Below are 26,850 nucleotides of genomic sequence, written 5' to 3'. Positions count from 1 at the left end.
TGATGGCGGTGGTCATGGTGCTGAGGGATTATCTGTTATACTGGTATTATTGGTAGTAACAGTCTCTATATAATTGTAATGATGGAGTGGTCATGGTGCTGAGATATTATCTGTTATACTGGTATTATTGGTAGTAATAGTCTCTATATAATTGTAATGATGGCGGTGGTCATGGTGCTGAGGGATTATCTGTTATACTGGTATTATTGGTAGTAACAGTCTCTATATAATTGTAATGATGGAGTGGTCATGGTGCTGAGATATTATCTGTTATACTGGTATTATTGGTAGTAATAGTCTCTATATAATTGTAATGATGGCGGTGGTCATGGTGCTGAGGTATTATCTGTTATACTGGTATTATTGGTAGTAACAGTCTCTATATATAATTGTAATGATGGCGGTGGTCATGGTGTTGAGGTATTATCTGTTATACTGGTATTATTGGTAGTAACAGTCTCTATATAATTGTAATGATGGCGGTGGTCATGGTGTTGAGGTATTATCTGTTATACTGGCATTATTGGTAGTAACAGTCTCTATATAATTGTAATGATGGAGTGGTCATGGTGCTGAGGGATTATCTGTTATACTGGTATTATTGGTAGTAACAGTCTCTATATAATTGTAATGATGGAGTGGTCATGGTGCTGAGGGATTATCTGTTATACTGGTATTATTGGTAGTAACAGTCTCTATATAATTGTAATGATGGCGGTGGTCATGGTGCTGAGGGATTATCTGTTATACTGGTATTATTGTTAGTAATAGTCTCTATATAATTGTAATGATGGCGGTGGTCATGGTGCTGAGGTATTATCTGTTATACTGGTATTATTGGTAGTAATAGTCTCTATATAATTGTAATGATGGCGGTGGTCATGGTGCTGAGGGATTATCTGTTATACTGGTATTATTGGTAGTAAGAGTCTTTATATACTAGATTGGTCAGTAATAGTATGGTGGTAACTTGTATAATGATAATATTTGCTTCTTGTATACCAGTGTTATTTGGTAACTAATGGCTATTTAGACACATACAGTATTAGGCGTAGAAAGATGTCTTATTTTAATTTTATATATGTGTTTTTGCTTTTTCTTTATAAATCCTAAAATTTGCTGTAGCTGGTATATGTGCCCCATGCTAGGCCCATCAGCTACAGCACAATCCTCATACTGCCTGATAGATATTAGATAGACATGTGATAGATAGATAGATAGATAGATAGATAGATAGATAGATAGATAGATAGATAGATAGATAGATAGATAGATAGTGCTTTGTGGCTGTCCCCCAGGTAAAATTTGCCAGTCAGCCCCTGCTTGGGGTTCACTCCAGACGGGTTCCCTTTAAGAAGATGACACTACAGGTAATTCTCACTCTGAGCATATTCTCCATAGCCCACCCCTCCCCTCCCCCCACATTGCTCTCTCACACCCCTCTCAGCAGCAGCAGCAGAATACCCAATTTCACTTCCTTTCCCTCCACAGAGCCGCATTCGATTTGAACCCTTGCCCTTACAGTCTGGTCATATGACCACAAACCCATGTGACGTCTACATCATCAGCTTGGCCAGGACCAGCCCCTACCATTACACTACAGAGCTGAGCCTCACTCCGATCACTGTGCAGGCAGCACCGCTCTCCAGCAGCATGGCTGTCATCATATTCCTTCTGCAGTTTCTAGCAGCTGTCCTCCTTCTGCCTCTTCACATTCTGTATTATCTTGGTCTCTGGGATCCCATTACTAAGAAATTTTTCCCTCATTTGCAAAGCAGACTCTGCATAACATACAACAAACTGATGGTAGACGAGAAAAGAAAACTCTTCAGAAATATGTCAGACTTTTCTGGTCCCTCCAAAGGGCTCAGGCTCCTGGAGCTTGGCTGCGGTACAGGGGCCAACTTCAAGTTCTACCCCAGTGGCTGCAAAGTCACCTGCCTGGATATCAACCCAAATTTCCAAAGCTTCCTGAGCAAAAGTCAAGCAGAAAATGACCATCTTATATATGAGCGCTTCCTGGTAGCTTCTGCTGACAATATGACACCTGTGGCTGATGGTTCCATGGATGTGGTTGTGTGCACCTTGCTGGCTTGTTCTGTGCCTGACACACCGGCTGTACTGAAAGAAGTCAAGAGGGTCCTCCGGCCCGTGAGTTCTGCTTTATATCAGCGATGTAGTTGTGTTCTCGTGTTGTTGTCCAGCGAAAATCTCTTTCTTTCGAATCAACTGGTTTTAGAAAGTTATATAGATTTGTAGTTTACTTCTATTTAAAAATCTAAAGTCTTCCCATACTTAAAGGGGAACTCCACGTAAGGAAAATTTGTTTCTATTAAAAGTACATTAACCCCTTGCCTCTAAAGCCTGTTTTGGCCTTAATGACCAGGCTCATTTTTCAAAATCTGACCTGTCTCACTTTATGCTCTTATAGCTCAGTGATGCTTTAACGTATGCTAGCGATTCTGAGATTGTTTTTTCGTCACATATGACACTTTATATTAGTAGCAAAATTTGGTCACTACTTTGTGTATTTTTTGTGAAAAACATCAAAATATCAAGAAAAATTTGAAAATTTTGCATTTTATGAACTTCTGAAATTCTCCGCTTCTAAAAAAGGAAGTCATAGCACATAAATTAGTTACTAAATCACATTACCAATATGTCCTCTTTATTCTTGCATAATTTGGGAAACATATTTTACTTTTTTAGGGTGTTACGGGGCTTAGAAATTTATGAGCAAATTATCACATTTTGTGAAAATTTCCAAAACTGATTTTTTTTAGGGACCAGTTCTTTTTTTAAATGGATTTAGAAGGCTTGTATACTGGAAACCCCCATAAGTGACCCCATTTTGGAAACTAGACACCTTAAAGAATTAATCTAGGGGTATAATGAGCATTTTAACCCTACAGGGGCTGGAGGAAAGTATTCACAATTAGGCCGTAAAAAAATCGAAAATTTAAATTTTCAAATAATATATACGTTTAGATTAAAGTTTCTCATTTTCAAAAGGAACATGAGAAAAAAAGCATGCCAAAATTTGTAACGCAGGTTCTCTTGAGTACAACGGTACCCCATATGTGGGCGTAAACCACTGTATGGGCACACAGCAGGGCTCAGAAGGAAGGGAGCGCCAATTAGCTTTTCTAATGCAGATTTTGCTGAAGAAGTTTCTGAGCGCCAGGTGCATTTGCAGAGCCCCTGTAGTGTCCGCAGAATAGAATCCCCCCAAAAGTCACCCCATTTTCGAAAGTACACCCCTCAAAGAAATCATCTTTGGGTAGGATGAGCATTTTGACCCCACATGCATTAGAGGAAAGTATTCAAAATTACACAGTAAAAATGAAAAACACGAATTTTTCCAATAATATGTTTGTTTAGTTTGAAATTTTTCAATTTCACGAGGAAAAAGAGAAAAAAAGTACCCCAAAATTTGTAAAGAAGGTTCTCCTGAATACAACGGTACCCCATATGTGGGCGTAAACCACTGTATGGGCACACAGCAGGGCTCAGAAGTAAAGGAGCGCCAATTAGCTTTTTCAATGCAGATTTTGCTGAAGAAGTTTCTGAGCGCCAGGTGCATTTGCAGCGCCCCTGTAGTGTCCGCAGAAGAGAAACCCCCCAAAAGTCACCCCATTTTGGAAAGTGCACCCCTCAAAGAATTCATCTTGGTGTGTGGTGACCATTTTGACCCCACAGGTATTAGAGGAAAGTATTTAAAATTAGACAGTAAAAATTAAAAACTTGAATTTTTCCTATAATATGTTTGTTTAGTTTGAAATTTCTCAATTTCACGAGGAACAAGAGAAAAAAAGTACCCCCAAATTTGTAACGCAGGTTCTCCTGAGTACAACGGTACCCCATATGTGGGCATAAACCACTGTATCGCCACACAGGAGGGCTCAGAAAGAAGGGAGCGCAAATTAGCATTTTCAGTTCAGATTTTGCTGAAGAAGTTTCTGAGCGCCAGGTGTGTTTGCAGAGCCCCTGTAGTGTCCGCAGAAGAGAACCCCCCCAAAAGTCCACCCATTTTGGAAAGTACACCCCTCAAAGAATTCATCTTGGGGTGTGGTGACCATTTTGACCCCAAAGGTATTAGAGGAAAGTATTCAAAATAAGACAGTAAAATTGAAAAATTAGAATTTTTCCAATAATATGTTCGTTTAGTTTGAAATTTCTCAATTTCACTAGGAACAGGGGAGAAGCTGCATGCCCAAATCTGTAACGCAGGTTCTCCTGAGTAGAACGATACCCCATATGTGGGCATAAACCACTGTATGGGCACACAGCCGGGCTCAGAGGGGAAGGAGCGCCAATTAGCATTTTCAGTGCAGATTTTTACGAAGAAGTTTCTGAGTGCCAGGTGCGTTTGCAGAGCCCCTGTAGTGTCAGAAGAATAGAACCCCAGCAAAAGTCACCCCATTTAGGAAAGTACACCCCTGAAAGAATTCATCTTGGGGTGCAGTGAGCGGTTTGACCCCACAGGTATTAGAGGAAAGTATTCAAAATAAGACAGTAAAAATGAAAAACTCGAATTTTTCCAATAATATGTTTGTTTAGTTAAAAATGTCTTAATTTCACGAGGAACAGGAGAGAAAACGTACCCCAAAATCTGTAACGCAGGTTCTCCTGAGTACAACGGTACCCCATATGTGGGCATAAACCACTGTATGGGCACACAGCAGGGCTCAGAAGGAAGGGAGCGCCAATTTGCTGGAGCAAAACCGCAGCTAGTAATAGTTATTAGAATAGCGCAGTTACTAAAATACAATAAAAAATGAGATTACAGGTAATGTGGGGTGGTCACGGGCAACCTGGGGTGGTCACGGGCAACCTGGGGTGGTCACGGGCAACCTGGGGTGGTTATGGGCAACCTGGGGTGGTTATGGGCAACCTGGGGTGGTTACAGAGAATCTGGGGTGGTTACGGGCAATGTGGGGTGGTTACGGGCAACGTGGGGTGGTTACGGGCAACGCGGGGTGGTTATGGGCAACGTGGGGTGGTAACGGGCAACGTGGGGTGGTAACGGATAAACTGAAGTGCTTATAGGTAGTCTGGGATGGATACCTGTAATTTGGGGTCGTTACAGGCAATCTGGCGTGGTTACGGGCAATCTGGAGAGGGTCACTGGCAATTTGGGGTGGTTAGAGGCAACGTGCGGTGGTTATAGGCAACGTGCGGTGGTTATAGGCAACGTGCGGTGGTTAGGGGCAACGTGCGGTGGTCAGGGGCAACGTGCGGTAGTCAGGGGCAACGTGCGGTGGTCAGGGGCAACGTGCGGTGGTCAGGGGCAACGTGCGGTGGTCAGGGGCAACGTGCGGTGGTTAGAGGCAATGTGCGGTGGTTAGAGGCAATGTGCGGTGGTCAGGGGCAACGTGCGGTGGTCAGGGGCAACGTGCGGTGGTCAGGGGCAACGTGCGGCGATTAGAGGCAACGTGTGGTGGTCAGGGGCAACGTGCGGTGGTCAGGGGCAACGTGCGGTGGTCAGGGGCAACGTGCCGTGGTCAGGGGCAACGTGCCGTGGTCAGGGGCAACGTGCCGTGGTCAGGGGCAACTTGCGGTGGTCAGGGGCAACGTGCGGTGGTCAGGGGCAACTTGCGGTGGTCAGGGGCAACGTGCGGTGGTCAGGGGCAACGTGCGGTGGTCAGGGGCAACGTGCGGTGGTCAGGGGCAACGTGCGGTGGTCAGGGGCAACGTGCGGTGGTCAGGGGCAACGTGCGGTGGTCAGGGGCAACGTGCGGTGGTTAGGGGCAACGTGCGGTGGTTAGGGGCAACCTGCGGTGGTCAGGGGCAACGTGCGGTGGTTAGAGGCAACGTGCGGTGGTTAGGGGCAACGTGCGGTGGTTAGAGGCAGCGTGCGGTGGTCAGAGGCAGCGTGCGGTGGTTAGAGGCAACGTGCGGTGGTCAGAGGCAGCGTGTGGTGGTCAATGGCAACGTGCGGTGGTCAGAGGCAGCATGCGGTGGTCAGGGGCAACGTGCCGTGGTCAGAGGCAACGTGCGGTGGTCAGAGGCAACGTGCGGTGGTCAGAGGCAGCGTGCGGTAGTTACGGGCAATCTGGAGGGGGTCACTGGCAATTTGGGGTGGTTACGGTCAAGATGTGGTGGTTATGGGCAACGTGCGGTGGTTACATGTAATCTGGCGTGTTTACGGGCTACCTGCAGCGGTTACGGGCAAACTGGGGCGGATACGGGCAACCTGCGGTGGTTACGGGTAATCTGGGAGTAAACCGCAATTATTACTATAATAAAAAGTGTGTTTTATTTTGTTTGTATGTTTTTCACTTTTTCACATTTACACTTTTTCACTTGTTCTTTTTTCACTTTCATTTTCACTGTATTACTATGATTACTGTGATATTTTCTATCACAGTAATCATAGTTTAGTGACAGAGACCAAATTGGTCTCTGTCACTTTAAATTTTCAGAGCTAACTGCTTCTGACGCGCATGCGCACATCAGAAGCAGTCAGGACTTCGAGGAGGACGGAGCTCCAGGATCCGGTGAGTATATGGGGAAGGGGGGGTGACTGGGGGACGGGGGTGACTGGGGGGGTGGGGGGCGACTTGGGGGGGGGCACGGTGACACTTTTTATCCCCTGTCACCAATGATTTATGGTGACAGGGGATAAAAAGTGCCGGGCAGCACTGGGAACAGGCGATCGGCGGTATATAGTATATACCGCCGATCGCCTGCTCCGGGACCACACGGGGGGGTCCCCGATCACTGCCCCATGCTCTCCGCTACCTCCGGTGGCGGAGAGCATGGGGCTTTGATCATTATTTTATATCCATCCCTGCGAACAAACATCGCAGGGATGGGGGCGGCCATCTTGGATCTGATGGCCGCCCGGGTACGGGGATCTGGGGTCTGATCGGGGGGCTGATCTGGGGTCTGAGGGGACATTTTTCATCTCCCCCCACCGTGGATTCACGGTGGGGGGAGATGAAAGCTCTCGGCGGCGGCGGTAATTCCCGGTACCGGAGATCACCGCTATAACGGTAATAGCGGTGATCTCCGGTATCGGGGGACAAGGGGAGGGGGCCGGGGGACATACTAGTTGTGGCGGTAGGGGGAGGCAACGTGCTTCAGCCTCCCCCCGCCGCCCGATCGCCCGATCTCCCCATAGACGCTGCGGTCGCATTGACCGCGGCGTTTATGGGGTTAACTGCCCGGGGGGAGCGCGGCTCCCCTCCGGGCAGAGGCAGCAGGGGGATGCTGTGTGACATAGCATCCTCCTGCTGCCCGATCTTCTATAGGGACAGCGGGGGGAGGCAGGGAAGCCATGACGTTCCTGGAACGTCATGTTGCGGGAACTACCTGCTTTACATGACGTTCCAGGAACGTCATTTTGCGGCAAGGGGTTAAAAGTTATATAGATGTGTCTGTATAATGTATTACCGTATCTGTGCAGTTCGGCCACAAGTGAAGAAAAATGGCTTCCGTGCCAATCCATATTGTCTCCTGCTCCCACTGCTCTCCCCCCTTAGGAGACAAGTATTCCATGCCTCTGTCTCATATTGTGTGTGTTTGCTGAGGACAGGCTGATGATGCAGACAGGGGGCAGGGCGTGATCTCCCAGGAGGCTTGGCTGGATCCCCCAATCCCCTAAGTGATTCAGCATTGCATTCTGGAACCTGTACTGCATTCTGGGAACTGCTCAACCAAGAAGTACAGAAGCACAATACGGAGCAACCTCCCCCTCCCCAAACAAATGGATTTTTGGTAGTTTCAAAACTGGGAAAGTTAGGTAAGTAATGCTATATGCTTCTGCAGAAGTTTCATTTTTTTCCCCTCTAACAGCTCCTATATGTCCTGCAGGAAATGTTGTTATCTTTTCAGTCTGACATAGTGCTCTTTGCTGACATCTCTGGCCGAGACAGGAACTGTCCAGAGCAGTAGCAAATGCCCCTTAAAAAAAACTCTCCTGCTCTGGACAGTTCCTGACACAGACAAGAGATGTCAGCAGAGAGCGCTGTGTCAGACTGAAAGAAAACAACACTTCCTGCAGGACATACAGCAGCTGTTAAGTATGGGAAGACTTGAGATTTTTAAATAGAAGTAAACTACAAATCTTTATAACTTTCTGTAACCAGTTGATTTGAAAGAAATAAGATTTTCACTGGACAACCCTTTTAAAAGCTGTAAACACCTGGGAATGCATATTCTTACTTTTGCATTGTACTTATCAGGTGCAAAACCATTTTCTCTAAAGGTTTTTAGTGCAGGAGGTGGTAGACGAGAAATTAAATGAAATGTGCAAGTGTCCTATTCACTGTGAAAATTGTCAGGCTGCACCTTATGGGCTCAGTCTCAAAATGAGGCAAATATTGCCCAATGTAAAAGAGCCAGCGATCAGCCAACGAGCAAGAGACCCCTCCCCCCTGCATTCTCTAATGGTCCATCGCATGTCAATTGAAGAATGCACGGGGGTGTGGTTTCAGACACATGCATTTGCATGGTTCTAGGAACAATGCCTTACACTATATGGCTAGGTTCACACTATGTAAAAAGGATGGCCACCTTTCAGAATAACACCAATGTGTGAAAACAGTCATAAAGTGTGTACCTTCTACACCCAAGTTATATAAACATGTAAAAAAATACTAAAATTCTTTAAAATTATTTTTTTACTGTTTTGCAATAAAAATCAGTAAAAGATTGAAAATATATAAAATTCTCCTTATAAAATCATAACTATATATTAGCTACTTCAGCTGCTCTTCCATCTATCTATTTCTGGTACAATATTTCAGTGAGCTAGTCCTCACAATTGTCCTATAAGCAATTCCCTTCTCCGAGTAATGTTTTTCACAGCTGTTGTAACAGATCTACCATATATATTAGCTAGTTGGGTTACAATGTCCTTGTTGTCTCTGCAGGTGTCCCATGAGAAGTCTCCCTTTTTCAAATGAATGTTATGTTTTACCAGTTTCAGATCCTGTGTAAATTGTAGATTGCACTCACTTATGGTGCATTTACACAGACAGATTTATCTGACAGATCTTTGAAGCCAAAGCCAGGAACAGACTATAAACAGGGAACAGGTCATAAAGGAAAGACTGAGATTTCTCCTCTTCTCAAATCCATTCCTGGCTCTGGCTTAAAAAATCTGTCAGATAAATCTCTCTGTGTAAACGCACCATTACATATGCTGGTTTGTTTTCAAACCCAGGGCGGGATGCATAATAGAGACTGTCACCTCTGTAGAGGAACACTGAGTCCCGAACTGAACCAAACACACTGTTGTTTCCCATATGGCACCCCCCAACTGGGCAGCGTTCCCTGTTTTCACTAGAATAGTTAACACAAGCCAAAGTTCAAACTAGTAAAGCAGTAACAAGAACAATGTTAGAACTGTTTACAATACCAAAATCCAAACACAAGAAGTAGCACAATGCAAAATCAGAAAACTGGGAAGAAGTCAAACAACAGGCATTTTTACACTAGTCTGGAGCAAACATATATTGTCCTGTAAGTTTTCTAGTTTAAATGCCTATGCCTAGCTGTGACAAATGTTCTATACAATGTGCTATAATCTGATACATGTGTCTGAAACAAGCACTCTAGGATATACAGACTGAATTAAATAAACATTCTCTTCCAAGAATATATACAGTGATCCCCCAACTCAGGGCCGTTTTAATACATTGGTGGGCCCAGTGCACAGCCCTCAAGAGTGCCCCCCCCCCCCAACCCAACGTTATCAGAATCGGAGCTCCACACACAGTATAATGCCCTGAAAATGACCCAACACTGTATTAAGAGCCCCAATACATATGGTAGTTACCTTATAACTAGAGATGAGTGAACCTTGAGCATGCTCGAGTCGATCCGAACCCGAACATTCAGCATTTGATTAGCGGGGGCTGTTGAAGTTGGATAAAGCTCTAAGGCTATGTGGAAAACATGGATATAGTCATTGGCTGTATCCATGTTTTCCAGACAACCTTAGAGTTTTATCCAAATTCAGCAACCCCCGCTAATCAAATACCGAACGTTCGGGTTCGGAACGACTCGAACCCGGTTCGCTCATCTCTACTTATAACCTTATATCTTATACCTTATAATACTTATAAGATATTATCAATTATACCATTACATAATACCGCCACACCATGACCACTATCACTACAGACCCTATAAGAGAGTGCAGTTACATCCAGTGACTCACAGGAGGCGTCTTCTCTGATCAGAGTGTTTCACCTTTTCTTTCGCTCCATCCAGCGTGGGCCACCATGATGTCTCCCCCGGCTGTGAATCTTCTCTCCAGAATCTGCCAGAGAAACATTTTAGGCTCCAAAACATACAGTAACAAGGACCCCTGTACCCCTATACAGTAGTTACCCCCTATGTACCCCTATATAGTAGTTACCCCCCTCTGTGCCCCTATTTAGTAGTTACACCACTCTGTGCTCCCACTTAACAATTAGGTATGCTCTGTGCCCCAATATAGTAGTAAGGTCCCTATATAATAAAGGCACTCTGTGCAGCCCCAATGTTAGTAAAGCCCCCTGTGTGCTGCCCCCAGTAGTATAGACCCCCTGTGTGCTGCACCCAGTAGTATACAAAGCTGTGTGCTGCCCCCAGTAGTATATAGACCCCTGTGTGCTGCCCCCAAGACTATAGACCACTAGGTGCTGCCCCCAGTAGTATATAGACCCCCTGTGTGCTGCCCCAGTAGTATATAGACCCCATTGTGCTGCCTCCCGTAGTATATAGACCCCCTGTGCGCTGCTCCCAGTAGTATATAGACCACTAGGTGCTGCCCCCAGTAGTATATAGACCCCTTGTGTGCTGCCCCTAGTACTTTAGACCACTAGGTGCTGCCCACAATAGTATATAGCCCCCTCTGTGCTCCCCCAGTTATATATATCCACCAGTAGTATATATACACCCCCTGTGCACCCCCCAGTAGTATATACATATCCCCTGTGCTCCCCCGAGTAGTATATATATCACCTGTGCACCCCCAGTATGATTTCCCAGTTATATATACCCCCTGTGCACCCCCCCAGTTATATATATATATATATATCCCCTGTGCACCCCCCAATTATATATATCCCCTGTGTGCCCCCAAGTAGTTTATAGCCCCCATGTGTGCTCCCGTTATATATACCTCCCTGTGCACCCCCAGTTATATATACCCCAGTGCACCCCCCAGTTGTATATATATACCCTGTGCACCCCCAGTAGTATATAGCCCCCCTCTGCGCTTCCCCAGTTCTATATACCCCCTGTGCACCCCCCAGTTATATATACCCCCCTATGCACCCCCCAGTACTATATAGCCCCCCTCTGCACTCCCCCAGTTATATAAACCCCCCTGTGCACCCCCCAGTAGTATATAGCCCCCATGTGCACTCCCTGAGTTATAAATACCCCCGATGCACCCCCCCCCCCGTAGTATATAGCCCCCCTTGTGCGCTTACCAAGTTATATATACCCCTGTGCCCCTCCCCAGTTATATATACCCCCTATGTGCTCCCCGTTATATATACACCCTGTGTGCCCCCCCCAATTATATATACCCCCTGAGCGTGCCATCCCCCCCCAGTAGTGTATAGGGCACCCCTAGTAGTATAGACCCCCACTGTGTGCTGCCCCCTTTATATAGCCACCCTTTGTGCTCCCCCTTCCTGGCCTCCCATATAGCAAATAACGAAAAAAAAAAACTCGTATACTCACCTGGGTCTGCGCGTTCCTCTTCTCTTCACCTCATCCTGGTGGCCGCAGGCAGTGCTTTGCCTGCGGTCACAAGAGGCCGCCGTCCCCTCTCGCGATGCCGGCGCTGAGTGACGTCACTCAGTGCTGATACCCGTAAAGGAGAGCGGCCTCTTGTTACCGCAGGTAAAGCACTGCCTGCGGTCACAAGGGTGACTGACAGGGAGGGAGCCAATGGGTTCCGACCTGTCAGTGACGCTGCTGCTGCCCGTACCTATGAGCGCTCGTTGGATCCAAACCAAACCCAAAAGGGGCCCTGCTCAGAGTGGGCCCCTTTAACCAGTGGGCCCGGTGCACGTGCACCATGTGCCCTCTGGTTAAAGCGGCCCTGCCCCAACTAACAATGGCCTCAGGTTACAATATTTTCAACATACAATGGTCCTTTCTGGACCATTGTAACTTGAGACCAGACTCAACATACAATGCCACAGACATGTGGAGCTCTGCAGCACATGTGAGTAACTAGATTGCCGACCAATGAAAGTGGCCATTTTACTAGTAAAACCCCAGTATTACTGAAGAACATGCTCTGATTGGCTGTCTAGTATCTCCTCCATATAGAAGAGTGTGATACTACATGTCCTATGCGGCTCTTTACCTGTACCATAATGAGCTGCTCCTTCAGGCACCAGGCGTAGGGCGGCTTCATTTTATTTTCTGGGACCCTGGGTGATCTGTACAGGACCCTGAAAACACTCCAGTCTTCTACATAGGAAGCGATATACAGTTTCCAGTATTTTCTTCTAACAGTTGGATGTAAGGACTTGCTTTATCCATATTAGTTATCTGCTTATTTTTCTTTAAATCTTCATTTTTTTCTTATTTTGGGAGGATATTTTGGAGCTTTAGAACTAAGTACCAGTTTTTCATAGAGTTTTGGTCTCAAGATACAATAGTTTCAACATACAATGGAACCAATTAATATAGTAACTTGAGGGATCACTATAATTCCTTCTCACTTATTTTCCCCATTGGCTATAACTGATGTGCAGAACGATAGATACTCTACCACGCCTGTCTCTTTATTACTTTCTAGGTATTATCCTAAAATTAAGCAGGTTATTTTGTAGTTCCGCATTTTTTCGCCCAAAAATTTTAGGTCATTTAACCCCTTAAGGACAGAGCCAATTTCGATTTTTGCGTTTTCGTTTTTTCCTCCTTGTGCTTAAAAGGCCATAGCACTTGCATTTTTCCACCTAGAGACCCACATGGGCCCTTATTTTTTGCGTCACTAATTGTACTTTGCAATGACAGGCTGAATTTTTGCATAAAGTACACTGCGAAACCAGAAAAAAATTCAAAGTGTGGTGAAACTGAAAAAAAAAAGCATTTTGTTTATTTGGGGGAAACGTGTTTTTACGCCATTCGCCCTGAGGTAAAACTGACTTGTTATATATGTTCCTCAAGTCGTTACGATTAAAACGATATGTAACATGTATAACTTATATTGTATCTGATGGCCTGTAAAAAATTTAAACCATTGTCAACAAATATACGTCACTTAAAATCGCTCCATTCCCAGGCTTATAGCGCTTTTATCCTTTGGTCTATGGGGCTGTGTGAGGTGTCATTTTTTGCGCCATGATGTGTTCTTTCTATCGGTACCTTGATTGTGCATATATGACTTTTTGATCGCTTTTTATTACAATTTTTCTGGATTTGATGCGACCAAAAATGCGCAATTTTGCACTTTGGGATTTTTGGGCGCTGACGCCATTTACCGTGCGAGATCAGGAATGTGATTAATTAATAGTTCGGGCGATTACGCACGCGGCGATAGCAAACATGTTTGTTTATTTATTTATTTATTTATTTACTTTTATTTATAACCTGGGAAAAGGGGGGTGATTCAGACTTTTATTAGTGGAGGGGGCTTTTTACTGTTAACAACATTTTTTTTTTTACTTTTACACTTATACTAGAAGCCCCCCTAGGGGACTTCTAGTATAAGTGCTTTGATCTCTCATGAGATAGGCACTCGTTTACTTCCGGCTGCTGCAGCCGGAAGTAAACGAGTGCCGAGACGGGGTCGGCGCCATCTTGGAGCGGTCCCCGGCCGGCTTCAGAAACGGAGATAGATCCTCCGGGATAACATCCCGGGGGAGCGATCTCCGCCACTAGACACCAGGGAACAGCTGAATCCGGTAATCGGATGCAGCTGTCATGTTTGACAGCTGCATCTGATTACTGTATTAGCGGGCACGGCGATCGGACCGTGCCAGCTAATACCTACGGTCCCGGGCTACAAGCGGCACCCGGGACCGCCGCGGTTCAGAGCGGGGTCCCCGCACGGCCCCGCTCTGAATGTCCTTACCGGCATCAGGGCGTAAGTATACGCCCGATGTCGTTAAGGGGTTAATTGGGACTTTTATGGTGTGTTTACACAGATAGATTTATCTGACAGATTTTTGAAGCCAAAGCCGGGAATGGATTTGAAAAGAGGAGAAATCTCAGTCTTTCCTTTATGACCTGTTCTGTGTGTATAGTCTGTTCCTGGCTTTGGCTTCAAAGATCTGTCAGATAAATCTCTCTGTAAACGCACCATTACTGAAAGAAATGGGGCTAGTTCACTTGTAGTTGTGGCCTATACTTAATATTTTCTTATATTCGGGACCTTCTGTAGCTTCGGCTGCTTTATCCCTTGTGTCAGTGCCCTGGTTGTCCTTCAGTGTCCCTGTCAAATTTCCTGAATTTATTTAGGGATTCTTTAGGATATGTTTTAGATATTTTGTATCCTAAATTTTCTAACTTGCAGGGCCTCCTCCTAAAGTATTTCCTCCCTGGCATAATTTATTTTTATATGTCTATATTATCCTGTATTAGGTACGTTTAATAGTTACGTCAATAAATGACAGCTGGATTGTAATTTTTTGATCATTTATTCTACCACTTGTTTAACCCCTTAGCAACCTATGACGTACCTGGTACGTCATGGTGCCGCGGGGGGTGTTCAGAGCGGGGTCCCGCCGGGACCCCGGTCTGAACGGCACCGCTCCCGGCTGCAATCTGCAGCCAGACAGTGCCTCTATTAGCCGGCGTGGGTCCCGTTGCCGCGCCGGCTAATTAAGCACTTCAGTGCAGCTGTCACACCTGACAGCTGCATTGAAGTGCTTTGTACTGCACGTCCCAGGTATCTAGTGGGACGGAACTCCCCCCCCCCGCGCGCGCGATGCGATCGCAGGGGGGGAGATCCGTTCTTCTGCCCGTGTCGGGCCTCAGCGTCGCAATGACGCTGATCCCAGCTCGGCAATAGATTGCTGTGGCCTGCAGCAGGCCATAGCAATCTATGATCGATCTAATTGATCTTTGCTGTGTATATACACAGCATTGATCTCTATGAGAGATCAATGCTGTGTATATACAAGTCCCCCAGGGGGACTTCTAATTGATGTAAAAAAAAAGTAAAAAAGGGTTTTTATTAATAAAAAAATCCCCTCCCCTAATAAAAGTCCAAATCACCCCCCTTTTCCCATTTTACAAATATAAATTAATAAATAAACAAATAAATAAACATATTTGGTATCGCCGTGCACATAATCGCCCGAACTATTAATTAATCACATTCCTGATCTCGCACGGTAAACGGCGTCAGCGTCAAAAAGTTCCAAAGTGCAAAATTTTTGGTCGCATCAAAGCCAGAAAAAATTTAATAAAAAGTGATCAAAAAGTGATCAAAAAGTCTTATATGCGCAATCAAGGTACCGATAGAAAGATCACATCATGGCGCAAAAAGTGACACCTCACACAGCCCCATAGACCAAAGGATAAAAGCGCTATAAGCCTGGGAATGGAGTGATTTTAAGGAACATATATTTGTTAACAATGGTTTGAATTTTTTAAAAGCCATCAGATAATATAAAAGTTATACATGTTACATATTGTTGTAATCGTAACAACTTGAGGAACATATATAACAAGTCAGTTTTACCATAGGGCGAACAGAGTAAATGCAAAACTCCCCGAAAGCAAAACAAATTTGTTTGTTTTTTTCAATTTGACAGCGCAAATGATTTTTTTCCGGTTTCGCAGCATATGTTATGGAAAAATAATGCCTGTCATTGCAAAGTACAATTGGTTTCACAAAAAATAAGCGCTCATATAAGTCTCTAGGTGAAAAAATGTAAGCGCTATGGACTTTTAGACATAAAATGGAAAAAGCAAAAGCACAAAAACGAAAATTGGCTTTGACCTTAAGGGGTTAAAGGGGTTCATCTTGCTCCCCAGCGTAAAACAAATTAATATGTGGTGAGTGATTTAGATCCATGCCTGTGACTTTTTTTACAAGCCTCAGGCTCCAAAAATAAAAAAATCTGTTCACCTATTAATAAATTGCACTACCAATACACCCGTCTATTACTTACATTACAGCAACAGACCAATAGACCACACGCAAAAAACAATAAATGATAAATCCCCCCCCCATAAGTTTACACATCTATAACATCTAAATATTACTACAGTTTGACTCAAATTGTAAATGCATATTGAAAGGGTAGTGCGGCGCTAAACAATTATCCTCTAAATAACACACATTACAAAGTTATACAACTTTGTAATGTATGTTATGTTAGTGAATGGCCCCTTTCCCCGTATTTCCCCCCCACCCACGCTAGACCCGGAAGTGTAGTGCTCTATACTCACCTGATCCGTGTCGACCCCCGGCCGCCATCTTGTGACAATGATGTAATCTTTGGGCGGCCGAACCGCTCCGACTGTCCCTAGTGCCGGCCGCCCTCTGCCGCGTCATCAGCTGAGGCGGCAGAGGGCGGCCGGCATGAGGGACGGTCGGCCCGAAGATTACATCATTGTCGGAAGATGGCGGACGGGGGTCGACATGGATCAGGTGAGTATAGAGCACTACACTTCCGGGTCTAGCGTGGGTGGAGGGAAACACGGGGAAGGGGGCCATTCACTAACATAACATACATTACAAAGTTGTATAACTTTGTAATGTGTGTTATTTAGTGAATAATTGTTTAGCGCCGCACTACCCCTTTAAGCATTGATACATAATCATCTGATATTTGTGTATTGCTTATATTGATAGTAGAGGAAGGATCTGACACTTTGTCTTCCCCATTGTTCATTTGTTTCATTGTTTTCTCTTTCTTTTAGATCTCGTTTTCTGCTCTCTGTTCCCTTTGGGTTTTAGGGACATATTTCTTGTGTATTCTGATGTATTTGGGCTGTTACAATTATCTTTTTGTAGTTATTGTCTATATCCCTTTGTCCTAGAGATAGACACTGTTCTAGTACTTTCTCTGTGGTATGCTTTTGTTTCTTTTGTTCAGTTGTTTTTACTACACTCCCCACTGTTGGTGATGTCCTTTCTGTGACATGCAGTTGCTTGCAATACCGTTCGTTGGCTTAAAGGGAACCAATAAGCCCAATTCAGGGAAAGAGCGGTGACTAGACAAGGGTAGGGAGCCACCCAGATGACTACCTCCCACCCCTCTCCCAGTCAATCATCCCCGCTGAGCACACTGACAGGCGGAGGAAGAAAAAAAATTGGTTTCACACCCCAAAAATAATGATTTTTTTTATTCTGAATAACTTGTAAAAGAAATAAAACAAACATTTAGAAAGCTGGATATTTCATATTATAAGTTACTGTACAGTATAGCAATCAGCATGTGGAGTATAATATAGTATAGTAATTAGTAATTAGTAACTAGTAATATAGTGAGTGCATAAGAATGAAAAAAACTGCAGCAGTTTATAGATACAGGAAGGAGCTATAGAGCCCCAAAATGCAGGTGAGCAGTACAACAGGCTGGAATAGAGAAGCAGGGCTGCTGTCAGAGGTCTGTGTGGTCACATGACAGCAATGGGGAAGGGGCGTGTGTTCAGCATGGACCAATCAGAAAGCTGTGCAGGAGGACAGTGACACAAACCTTTCTATACAGCAGTGTGAATGGCTAAGTGTAAGTGCAGACACATTTATAGCAGTAGTGTGTATAGCTGAGTGTAAGGGGAAGGCACATTATAGCAGGAATGGAGGAGATGGGAAACACAAGGGCTGACAGAGATAGCAGAAAGGAATAAACAGGGCATATGTGGGCACTCTCTGTCCAGGGAGAGAGGGGTTACAGCTATGGAGAGATAACCTCCACAGTCCTGTCCCCTGAAGTGGATCTGCTATGATTTGGAAGGTGAAGGAGACTTCCTGGTTTAGAGTACAGTGCTGTAGACCCCACTATGCAGACCATGCAGATTTTCTCTTTCATGAAGGCCAGTCAGCAGGATTGTTCATTTGCTCAACATACAAGTTTAAAGGAACATATTTGGCTGTTGTCAGAGAGGATGACTCACCATGAATGTGCACTACTAGATTCCAAACTGTAACTCTTCCCTCTCTGGTGCTCTGTAACTCTCCCATCTCTGGTGCTCTGTTACTATATATGTGGTTTAGTAGCCAAGCCTTTTTTATAGCCATACATTTTGGTTATATAATATCCTTTACTGTGTGTCTGGGATTTAGAGGCAATATAACAGACACATGAACTATATCTTTGCCTTACATTGCAGCTCAGTTGCCTTCACTAGAATCTGTCAGCTGAAGAACTATTGATAATCATAGTGAAAAGTAAAGTCCTGTGCCTAACATAGAAAAACAGTGAAGGGGTTTCCAAGTGTTGAATGATTTACAGAAAAGAGGACATTTAGCAGTCACAGAACCATGGAGATATTCTGGTAACTGGATATGTGTCCAAAAGTATAGGATTAGACTATGTTTCCATGTCTTTTTTTGGTTAAATAATGGCAGTTGTTTGATAATCATCTTGAACATGACCATTATTTGTGTCTGTCATTATTAAAATATGTCTGTTATTCCGTCTAAAAAGACATTGTGGGAACACAGCCTAACAGTGGTATCTCTGTACTTAACCACAATCTATTCTGGCAAATAGATCACTGATCTCAGGGAGACCAGTAAAAGACATTGTCGGCTGCTGGTTAAAGTGCTCAGTACAGTGAAATGCTAGGTGCATTGCTCCCTGGGAGACATCAATATGCAAAAAAAGTCGGCGGAGCCTCAGTTATTAGTCTCAAAACATGGGACTAGCCTTTGGCTGGTCTCCCTGAGATCAGTGATCTGTTTGCCGTATTGGTCTACTAGGCATTGCTCCCACCTCAATGGAAAAAGGGATCAAAATGGATGCACACAAATGTATCTTTTTACATGAAATGGATGAAAGAAAACAGATTGCAAAACTGCAGTGTGAACCCAGCCTAACTCACAACTTCTACCTCTGATAGTGATCACAACTTCTAGGACACTGTTATGTACAGCAGCAGTTCCACGCTACCACGATCAAAGATGAGAGATGAGCGAATAGTGAAATATTCGATAATTCGAATAGCTCCCGATATTTGAATGCATATGAGACAGCAGACATGCCTGGGTTCATCTAACACTAGTGATGAGCAAACATCCCAATTTTCCCAAGTGTATGCCGAAGATTCACAAACAAATTATGAACCTAAAGTAGAAGCGTACGTTTCGGTCTAGCAGTACACACCTGCGTACGTATCAGGTCAGGTGCAGTGTAAAATACGTAATAACGAAAATTAACTATAACTACAAATCAGTAGTAGTAAGATAACAGGTATTACCCCACACTCACAGTATACAGCCGTATACCGGATATATATTTTTTTTACAACAATAAAATGAAAGGGCTCTTCAGCGCCTTTACAGGACGCAGAGAGCGCAAATCAGTAGTAGCAAAATAACAGGTATTATCCCACACTCACAGTATACAGCCGTATACACTAGATCAGTAGATGTCTGAACACGCTTCCTGTCTCACAACAGCTTCTAAATACAGTGGTACCTTGGTTTAAGAGTAACTTGGTTTAAGAGCGTTTTGGTTTAAGAGTTCACATTTTTTTTAAATTGTGACTTGGTTTAAGAGCTCCCTGTATTGGGTGAGAGGGGGCGAGTGGGGGAGGGGCATGGTCTGCATAGCGGGGTCTACAGCTCTGTACTCTGACCCAGGAAGTCTCCCTAACCTTCCAAATCATAGCAGATCCACTTCAGGCTGGGGCTTACATCAGGGGACAGGACTGTGGAAGTAACCCCTCTCTCCCCGGACAGAGAGTGCTGCATGTATGTGCCCATATCTGCCCTGCTCATTCCTTCATGCTCCCTGCAGTCTCTGTCAGCCCTTGTGTTTCCCATCCTTTCCATTACTGTACAGTAACTTATAATATCACATATTCTGCTGTTTTTGAATGTTTGTTTCATTTGTTTTTACATGGTATTTAGAATTATAAATCATTATCTTTGGGGTGTGGAACCAATTGTCTGCATATCAATGATTTCTTATGGGAAAATTTGCTTTGGTTTAAGAGTGGATTTGGATTACAAGCATGGTCCTGGAACGAATTAAGCTCGTAATCCAAGGCACCACTGTATAAGGTTTCTATACTTTTAGCCCTAACAAGGACTTTTGGGGGTCCCTTCCTACCTAACTTCACCTAAAAGCTTTCTCTCCCTGGTATACAGTCTGCCCCTCTCTAGCTCAAACCAGCAAGTGACAGGAATCTGAAATCACTATTGTTATATTCAGGAGGTGATGTAGTTTAGCCAGCAAATCACAGTTAGAGCTTTTTTGTAAAGTCCTGCTTATTCCTAGTGTGGCCCTAGTGTGTTTTTGTTCAAATATTCAAACTCAATCGAATAGCACAAATAGCGTATCATTCGATTGAATAGCTATTCGACTGAATACTATTTGCTCAGTTCCCGTGACTGAGATGTGAAGGCATGTGGCATGAGCAGAAGGTGCTGGCCATTACAGAAAACACAGTAGAGGGGGATGAGGAGGCTATGGATGAGGAGGCTATGGCAAGTCGCATGAAAGAGGCAACACAGAGCAGCGCAGCCACACAGTAATGCTAACAGAACCTGCACTGTGTCAGTGTCCAGGTCACAGATTTATTTATTAGTCTATGAGCAGCTTAGGTGATAGATGTTATTATATGAAATCTGACTTTTTTTTATTAAATTTTATTAAGCATTTATTAAGCATTGGCTAGATTCAGTGGCGTGGCATTGATCAAGCCTCGGTGTTAGGGCCTGTGCACACACACAGCAAAAGAGGAAATTTCAAAGTGGCATGGAGCAGAAATTTCCGACTCTTTTGCTCTCTGTGCACAGGGCCTTAGGGTCCTATTACACTGAGCGATTTTTAACGATTAACGACTAACGGTCGCAAACGAGATTATTTATCGTTAACATGAAATCAGTCACCATATTTCTTTTCCGCACGATAATCGTCCCGTGTAATAGATTTAAAGGTTACCTAACATTTGCCCATTAAATATCATGCCCCCCCCATCAGTTCCCTGTCATGCCAAAGTATGCTCTGTACTCTTCATCTTGCTGCAGCTTTCCCAATACACCGGCATTGTCCGTCCGTGTCATAATTTCAGTTAGGGTGGAGCTTTAGGTCCCTGTTATGCATCTCCTCCCATTTCCTGTACAGCCTGCACGGAAGCACCCCTTGTTACAGTGCAATGGATCACTCAGTAGATGGGTGCAGAGCACAGCACATGATACAGTACAGCAGAGCCACAGTTTCCCACTAATAGTAATTGATTTATTGTAGTAAAAACTGAGTAGGTATATATAGTCAATGAAGCAGAGCTTTAGCTGCAGTCCAGGGGATGACACACTCGTCCCCACTATACATGTGGGGATTAGGATGCAGTACAGCCACTTGGTGTCTCACTCTCAGTTATTCTTATTGCACAGCTGAAGGTCTGAAGGGTTAACTGTGTGTTCTGTCTTAGTTTATGTTGTACAGTCACTGGCCTGGGTGCCTCACACTTCTCTACCTATGAGGCACTTACACCTCTTTCTTTCTAGCACTTTCACTACCAATAGGAGGTTAGTCCCGGTCACCCCTTTATAGGATAGTTAGTTCCTGGTGGGAAGGTTTTCTTTAGTGGATGGTGGTGAGAGAGACACAGTCAAAACAAGAGTTCCTGCTGAAGCTTATAACCAGGCCTGGTTTAAGGGTCAGGGTCTTGTCAGGTACCAAAGATTACAGATTCTTGAGAAAGACTTTCTAGTATGGAGTGTTAAACCCAAAGTGGGGTAACTATCACCTGGGGAAATCCCTGCCTACACCTAGGATAACCTAATCTGCAGTGGAGCCAAGTGCTTAAGCCGACAAACTCCATTGAAACCTGCTCGACCTACCAGGGGAACCCTGAGGGGTTAGCTACACCAAGTTGTTTAACCGTTGGGACTCGCACTAACAGACCTGACACTCTGATGACTCTTGTGGCATAACCTTACTACACCCAAGTAACACCTACTACCTTCACTACAAGCACCTAAGCAAGCTAATCTGTGTTGTCCTTTAGGAGAAAGGACATTGTTGTACACTAATTTTTGTGATTATCTTTTGCACCAATTCATTCTTAGGCTATGTTCACACAATGAACGTTTTGCATAAATCACGGCCGTCATTGCAATTTGCCACCTGGACACCTGGAAGCTGAGTCCCAAGCAGGTTTATGTATGGGAGGGGAAATTACAAGTGAGTGCATATAACCTGTACATAAATATTATATACAAATATGCACAATACATGCACACATCATACACAGATATAAAAAAATGCACATTACCTACATGCATACACAGTACACACTCACATGCACAATACATACTTAGGCTATGTTCACACATCGTTTAACAGCGTCCGTTGCATAGCAATGGACGCTGTTAAACAGCCAGCCACCGGGCTGCACTCTGCCCGTTCCTGCAGCTGATACGTAGGTATCAGCTGCAGGAACGTTCTTTTTTCACAATCGATTTGCGGGCACTGTCGGTCGGGTGTGCCCGCAAATCAATTAGCCATTCACTGCAATGCAATGTGCGGCCGCCGCTGCACATTGGGTTGTGTGAACAGCTGATGTTTCCGGACGCTATTCAGTGAACAGCGATACAATAACGATGTGAGAACACAGCAGACGGCATTGCATTGTCTTCAATGCAATGCCGCCCCTGCAGTAAAGAACGGACGCTGAGGCAATTGCAATCAGCGTCCGTATTTTCCTAAAAAAAAACGATGTGTGAACTTGGCCCCACACACAACATATATAGATATAAAGAAATGCACATTACATATATGCATATATAACACACATACATGCACCCTACACAGACTCACAAACATACATCATGTACACACACAGAGTTACCTCTGGTACAGGAAAGTACCAGGTACAGCTCACATGCTGTGAGTCCAGTATAAACACAAATGCACCAGTGTTTTCTGCTTCTTAGCAATTTACTGAATATCAAACAGCATACATACAGGCATATTCACCCACTGTGCGCAAAGTCCATGATAAAGGACGCAGTCCAGGGGCGTTGCTAGGGTCCTAAAACATCCGGGGCCCGGGCCCTCTGAGTGTCGTCATAAACGGTTAGCGAAGGAGCCCAGTGCAGAAGTTAGTAACCTCAATGACCGCTCTATTAGCCCTGCTCTATTGCTGCCACTCATAACAACTGTGGCTAAGCAGAAAGAGGCAGCCACCTGGCCTGGGCTCCTGTCAGGGTCGCTGTCACCAGTAGCACTACACCCCAGTGGTGAAAAATTGCCAAGTAAAAGCATTTTACTAAGAAGTATGTCCCCTGCTTTTTCTCCTATATAGTAATAATGCATCTGCTGTATCCACCATAGTAATACATTTCCCCCTCTCTGCCTGCAGTAAACCCCCCCACACACACACACTACTCCCGCCTGACCCATATACACACACTACTTCCACCTGACCCATACACACACACTACTCCCACCTGACCCATATACACACACTACTCCCACCTGACCCATACACACACACTACTCCCACCTGACCCATACACACACACTACTCCCACCTGACCCATACACACACACTACTCCCACCTGACCCATACACACACACACACACTACCCCACCTGACCCATACACACACACACACACACACTACCTGACCCATACACACACACTACCCCACCTGACCCATACACACACACACACACACACTACCTGACCCATACACACACACTACCCCACGTGACCCATACACACACACACTACCCCACCTGACCCATATACACACACACACTACCTGACCCATACACACACACTACCCCACCTGACCCATACACACACACACTACCCCACCTGACCCATATACACACACACACTACCTGACCCATACACACACACTACCCCACCTGACCCATACACACACACACTACCCCACCTGACCCATACACACACACTACCCCACCTGACCCATACACACACACACTACCCCACCTGACCCATACACACACACTACCCCACCTGACCGCCATCCCCCCTCCCCACACACACACTACCTCATCTGGCAGCCATCCTCCACACATACACATTACCTCACCTAGCGGCCACCCCCGCCCCCCAACAACCCCACCCCCCAGCCGCCATCAAAGGTGGTTTAATATCCCCTGCTGTTAGTCCCCCTGTGTATACATCATATACACCCCATATGCATACACACACCCTAAACACACTGCACATACATCACATACAATACATGCATACACCATATACATATATCATATACACCAACACTGTACATGCATACACTCTATACATCATATAGACACATACACCATATACATACATGCACTGTACATGCATACACTTACTGCTCATTGTCATATACTATTCATGCATTCATACATCCTTTACACGTTTACTACACACACTGTGCACCTTACATACATAAGCACACATTACACACATACACTTGCACACTGCATAGAGACATCCACAGTTTTCATACACGGACAGGCAGGCAGGCACACACACTCATATAGACACTTACTTTTTATCAGGTTGTCCTCAGCTCCTGTCCAGCCTCCCTCTTCCTCATGGTCCCGGCTCTCCTGTGTCCTCCCGCCCCTCCCCCTCCTCCCGACAGCAGAGGACAGCAGGAAACATATTATGTGGAGGGAGCAGGATCCCAGACTGCAGCATGAGGCAGCCTACTGGGCCTCTCCAGGAGCAGGGGCCCCGCACTGGCTGTCATTTGACTGGGTAAGGTAAGAGCCCCATCAGATGACAGCTTGCACTCACTGACTGCTGCACATCCTGCTGCGGGGCCAGGACAGTCACATTCAGTGTGCAGTGTGCCCGCACTGACTGGCATCTGACTGGGTAAGTGCCTGAACCAGGGCCCAGTCAGATAACAGCTTGCACCGGCACACACTGACTCTGACTGCACGGGACAGTCAGTCAGTGTGAGTGCACTCACTCACTGACAGTCTATAGGAGATGCAGGGGGAGAAAACATTCGGGGCAGCAGGCATTTTATCCGGGGCAGGAGCCCCGGATAAAACTGCCTAGCGACGCCACTGACGCAGTCCAAGGTAAGCCTAGTCTTTCCAGCTCAGACTGAGCTCTACATGCTGTGGCTGACAGATCTGCAGCTCCAGGAGCTGCTCCAATGTCACACTGTGCAGGCTGCAGCGCCTCTCCCTCCGCCAATGTTCCACCTAGTACAGATGAAGGCAACCTAAGAGGAGAAGGTGGGGAAATGATCATTTGAGATGATAATGCCCTATGAACAACTATTTAATTGTTTACATGCTTTTTCTTCTATTGTAGGGGGGAGCTTTCTACTTCATGGAACATGTGGCCGACATAAATGAATCCAGCTGGATTAGTTTTTTTCAGAAAGTCCTGAATCCATCCTGGAAGTTGATATTTGATGGATGTAGCATCAGAAAGACCACATGGAAGGACCTGGAAAATGCTAAATTCTCAGAGTTAAACCTGCGCCACATAATTGCCCCCTTAAATATTAAGCTTGCTAAACCTCACATTATTGGATATGCTGTGAAATAAATACATACACTGGAGATTTTATTCATTTACAATATTTTCCCATTGACACCATCATTATGGATTTTAACTCAATATCCTGTTTGCGTTATGCATCATATTTTATCTTTTCTTTCTTTGAGTATTATACATGTGTTTGAATTATTGTTGACATTATACAGTATGTTTGGTTGCCATATTTTGTTCCTATTACAATGATTGGTAATGTTTATCACTTGTATATATCAAATAATCTGCTTTTCACTAGTATTGTAATCTGCAGTACCTACTAAGGTTACATAAATTGCTGGATAAAAATGTTCAGTATTAGTAATAGGGCTCAGATGTGTTATTACATGTATATTTGTGCACAAATAAAAAGTATTTTCGTTTTTTTTTTGGGGGGGGGGGGGGGGGGGGGGGTTGTAGTTGAAATGTTCTGCATCCAGTACTTCTGACTAGTAGATTAGTCTAACCTGCTGATAGATCCCCTTTAAAAAAAAACTCTAGGCAGTACGTGAACTCTGCTGCTCCATTTATTCTCTGTACTACTCCTGTGAAGGGGTTTTCTATTCTTTTCTACTTATCTTTACATATCATCATCATTAAATCCTGCAATACTGAACTTTGTCCTAAGTACACAAGAATTTCAGCACTGACTAGAATTGCTGTGACTGTATCCATTTTAATCAGGCACAATGTTAGTGTCAGCACTGTTAAACTGTAACATAATATAGAGCACCTTTAATGGGCATGTAGGGTAAAAGTCATGTCCTCCATGACAAAACCGCCATACACTGAAATATATCTTCAATGATGGAAAAGTTTCCTTATGCCATAAGGACGTGTAAACGCCACCTATGGCATTTTTCCTAGAGGGCCCGTATGGAGAAGAGTCTAAAAAATTCCATACCTATAGCATGCTGCATTAAAAAAAAAAAAAGTAAATACACTAAAATGCAATGCATCAAGACATGGAACATAGCCAGGACAAGAAGATGCACAGCAGGAGCAGCAAGGCTTGTGTGTCTTTTATGCCACAGGAAGCTGTAGGGAAAGTTTAAGATCTCCCAGGACAACCTGTTTAAAAAATCTTTAAAATTTTCATTGATCAAGGTCTCTAGATATAGCCGATAGAGGTGCAAAGCTGAGCTCTCCAACTCATTGCAGGAGACAGGTGTGAAACTCAAGGCCTCCAGATGTTACAAAACTACAATTTAGCTTTGGCTGCCAAGGCATGAT

At 44.6% G+C, this 26,850-nt stretch overlaps 1 protein-coding gene across 1 annotated transcript; it reads left to right on the top strand.

The window, feature by feature from the left end:
• The first annotated feature begins 1,596 nt into the window (after positions 1-1,596).
• Positions 1,597-25,653, top strand: LOC138793596 (thiol S-methyltransferase TMT1A-like). The gene is made up of 2 exons (XM_069972233.1): positions 1,597-2,151; positions 25,393-25,653. Exons 1-2 carry the CDS (start codon positions 1,654-1,656, stop codon positions 25,630-25,632), a joined length of 738 nt encoding a protein of 245 aa, XP_069828334.1. The 5' UTR covers positions 1,597-1,653; the 3' UTR covers positions 25,633-25,653.
• Positions 25,654-26,850: the final 1,197 nt, after the last annotated feature.

The sequence above is a fragment of the Dendropsophus ebraccatus genome, chromosome 5, assembly GCF_027789765.1.
Source record: "Dendropsophus ebraccatus isolate aDenEbr1 chromosome 5, aDenEbr1.pat, whole genome shotgun sequence".
Classification (NCBI taxonomy): Eukaryota; Metazoa; Chordata; class Amphibia; order Anura; family Hylidae; genus Dendropsophus; species Dendropsophus ebraccatus.
This window is presented reverse-complemented; position numbering and strand designations above follow the sequence as displayed.

Bases quoted from the DNA above. Each gene is read 5' to 3' on its own strand.
- LOC138793596 (XM_069972233.1), top strand. From the start codon at position 1,654: ATGGCTGTCATCATATTCCTTCTGCAGTTTCTAGCAGCTGTCCTCCTT. The intron at 2,152-25,392 runs GTGAGTTCTGCT...CTTCTATTGTAG, and splicing joins TCAAGAGGGTCCTCCGGCCC to GGGGGAGCTTTCTACTTCAT.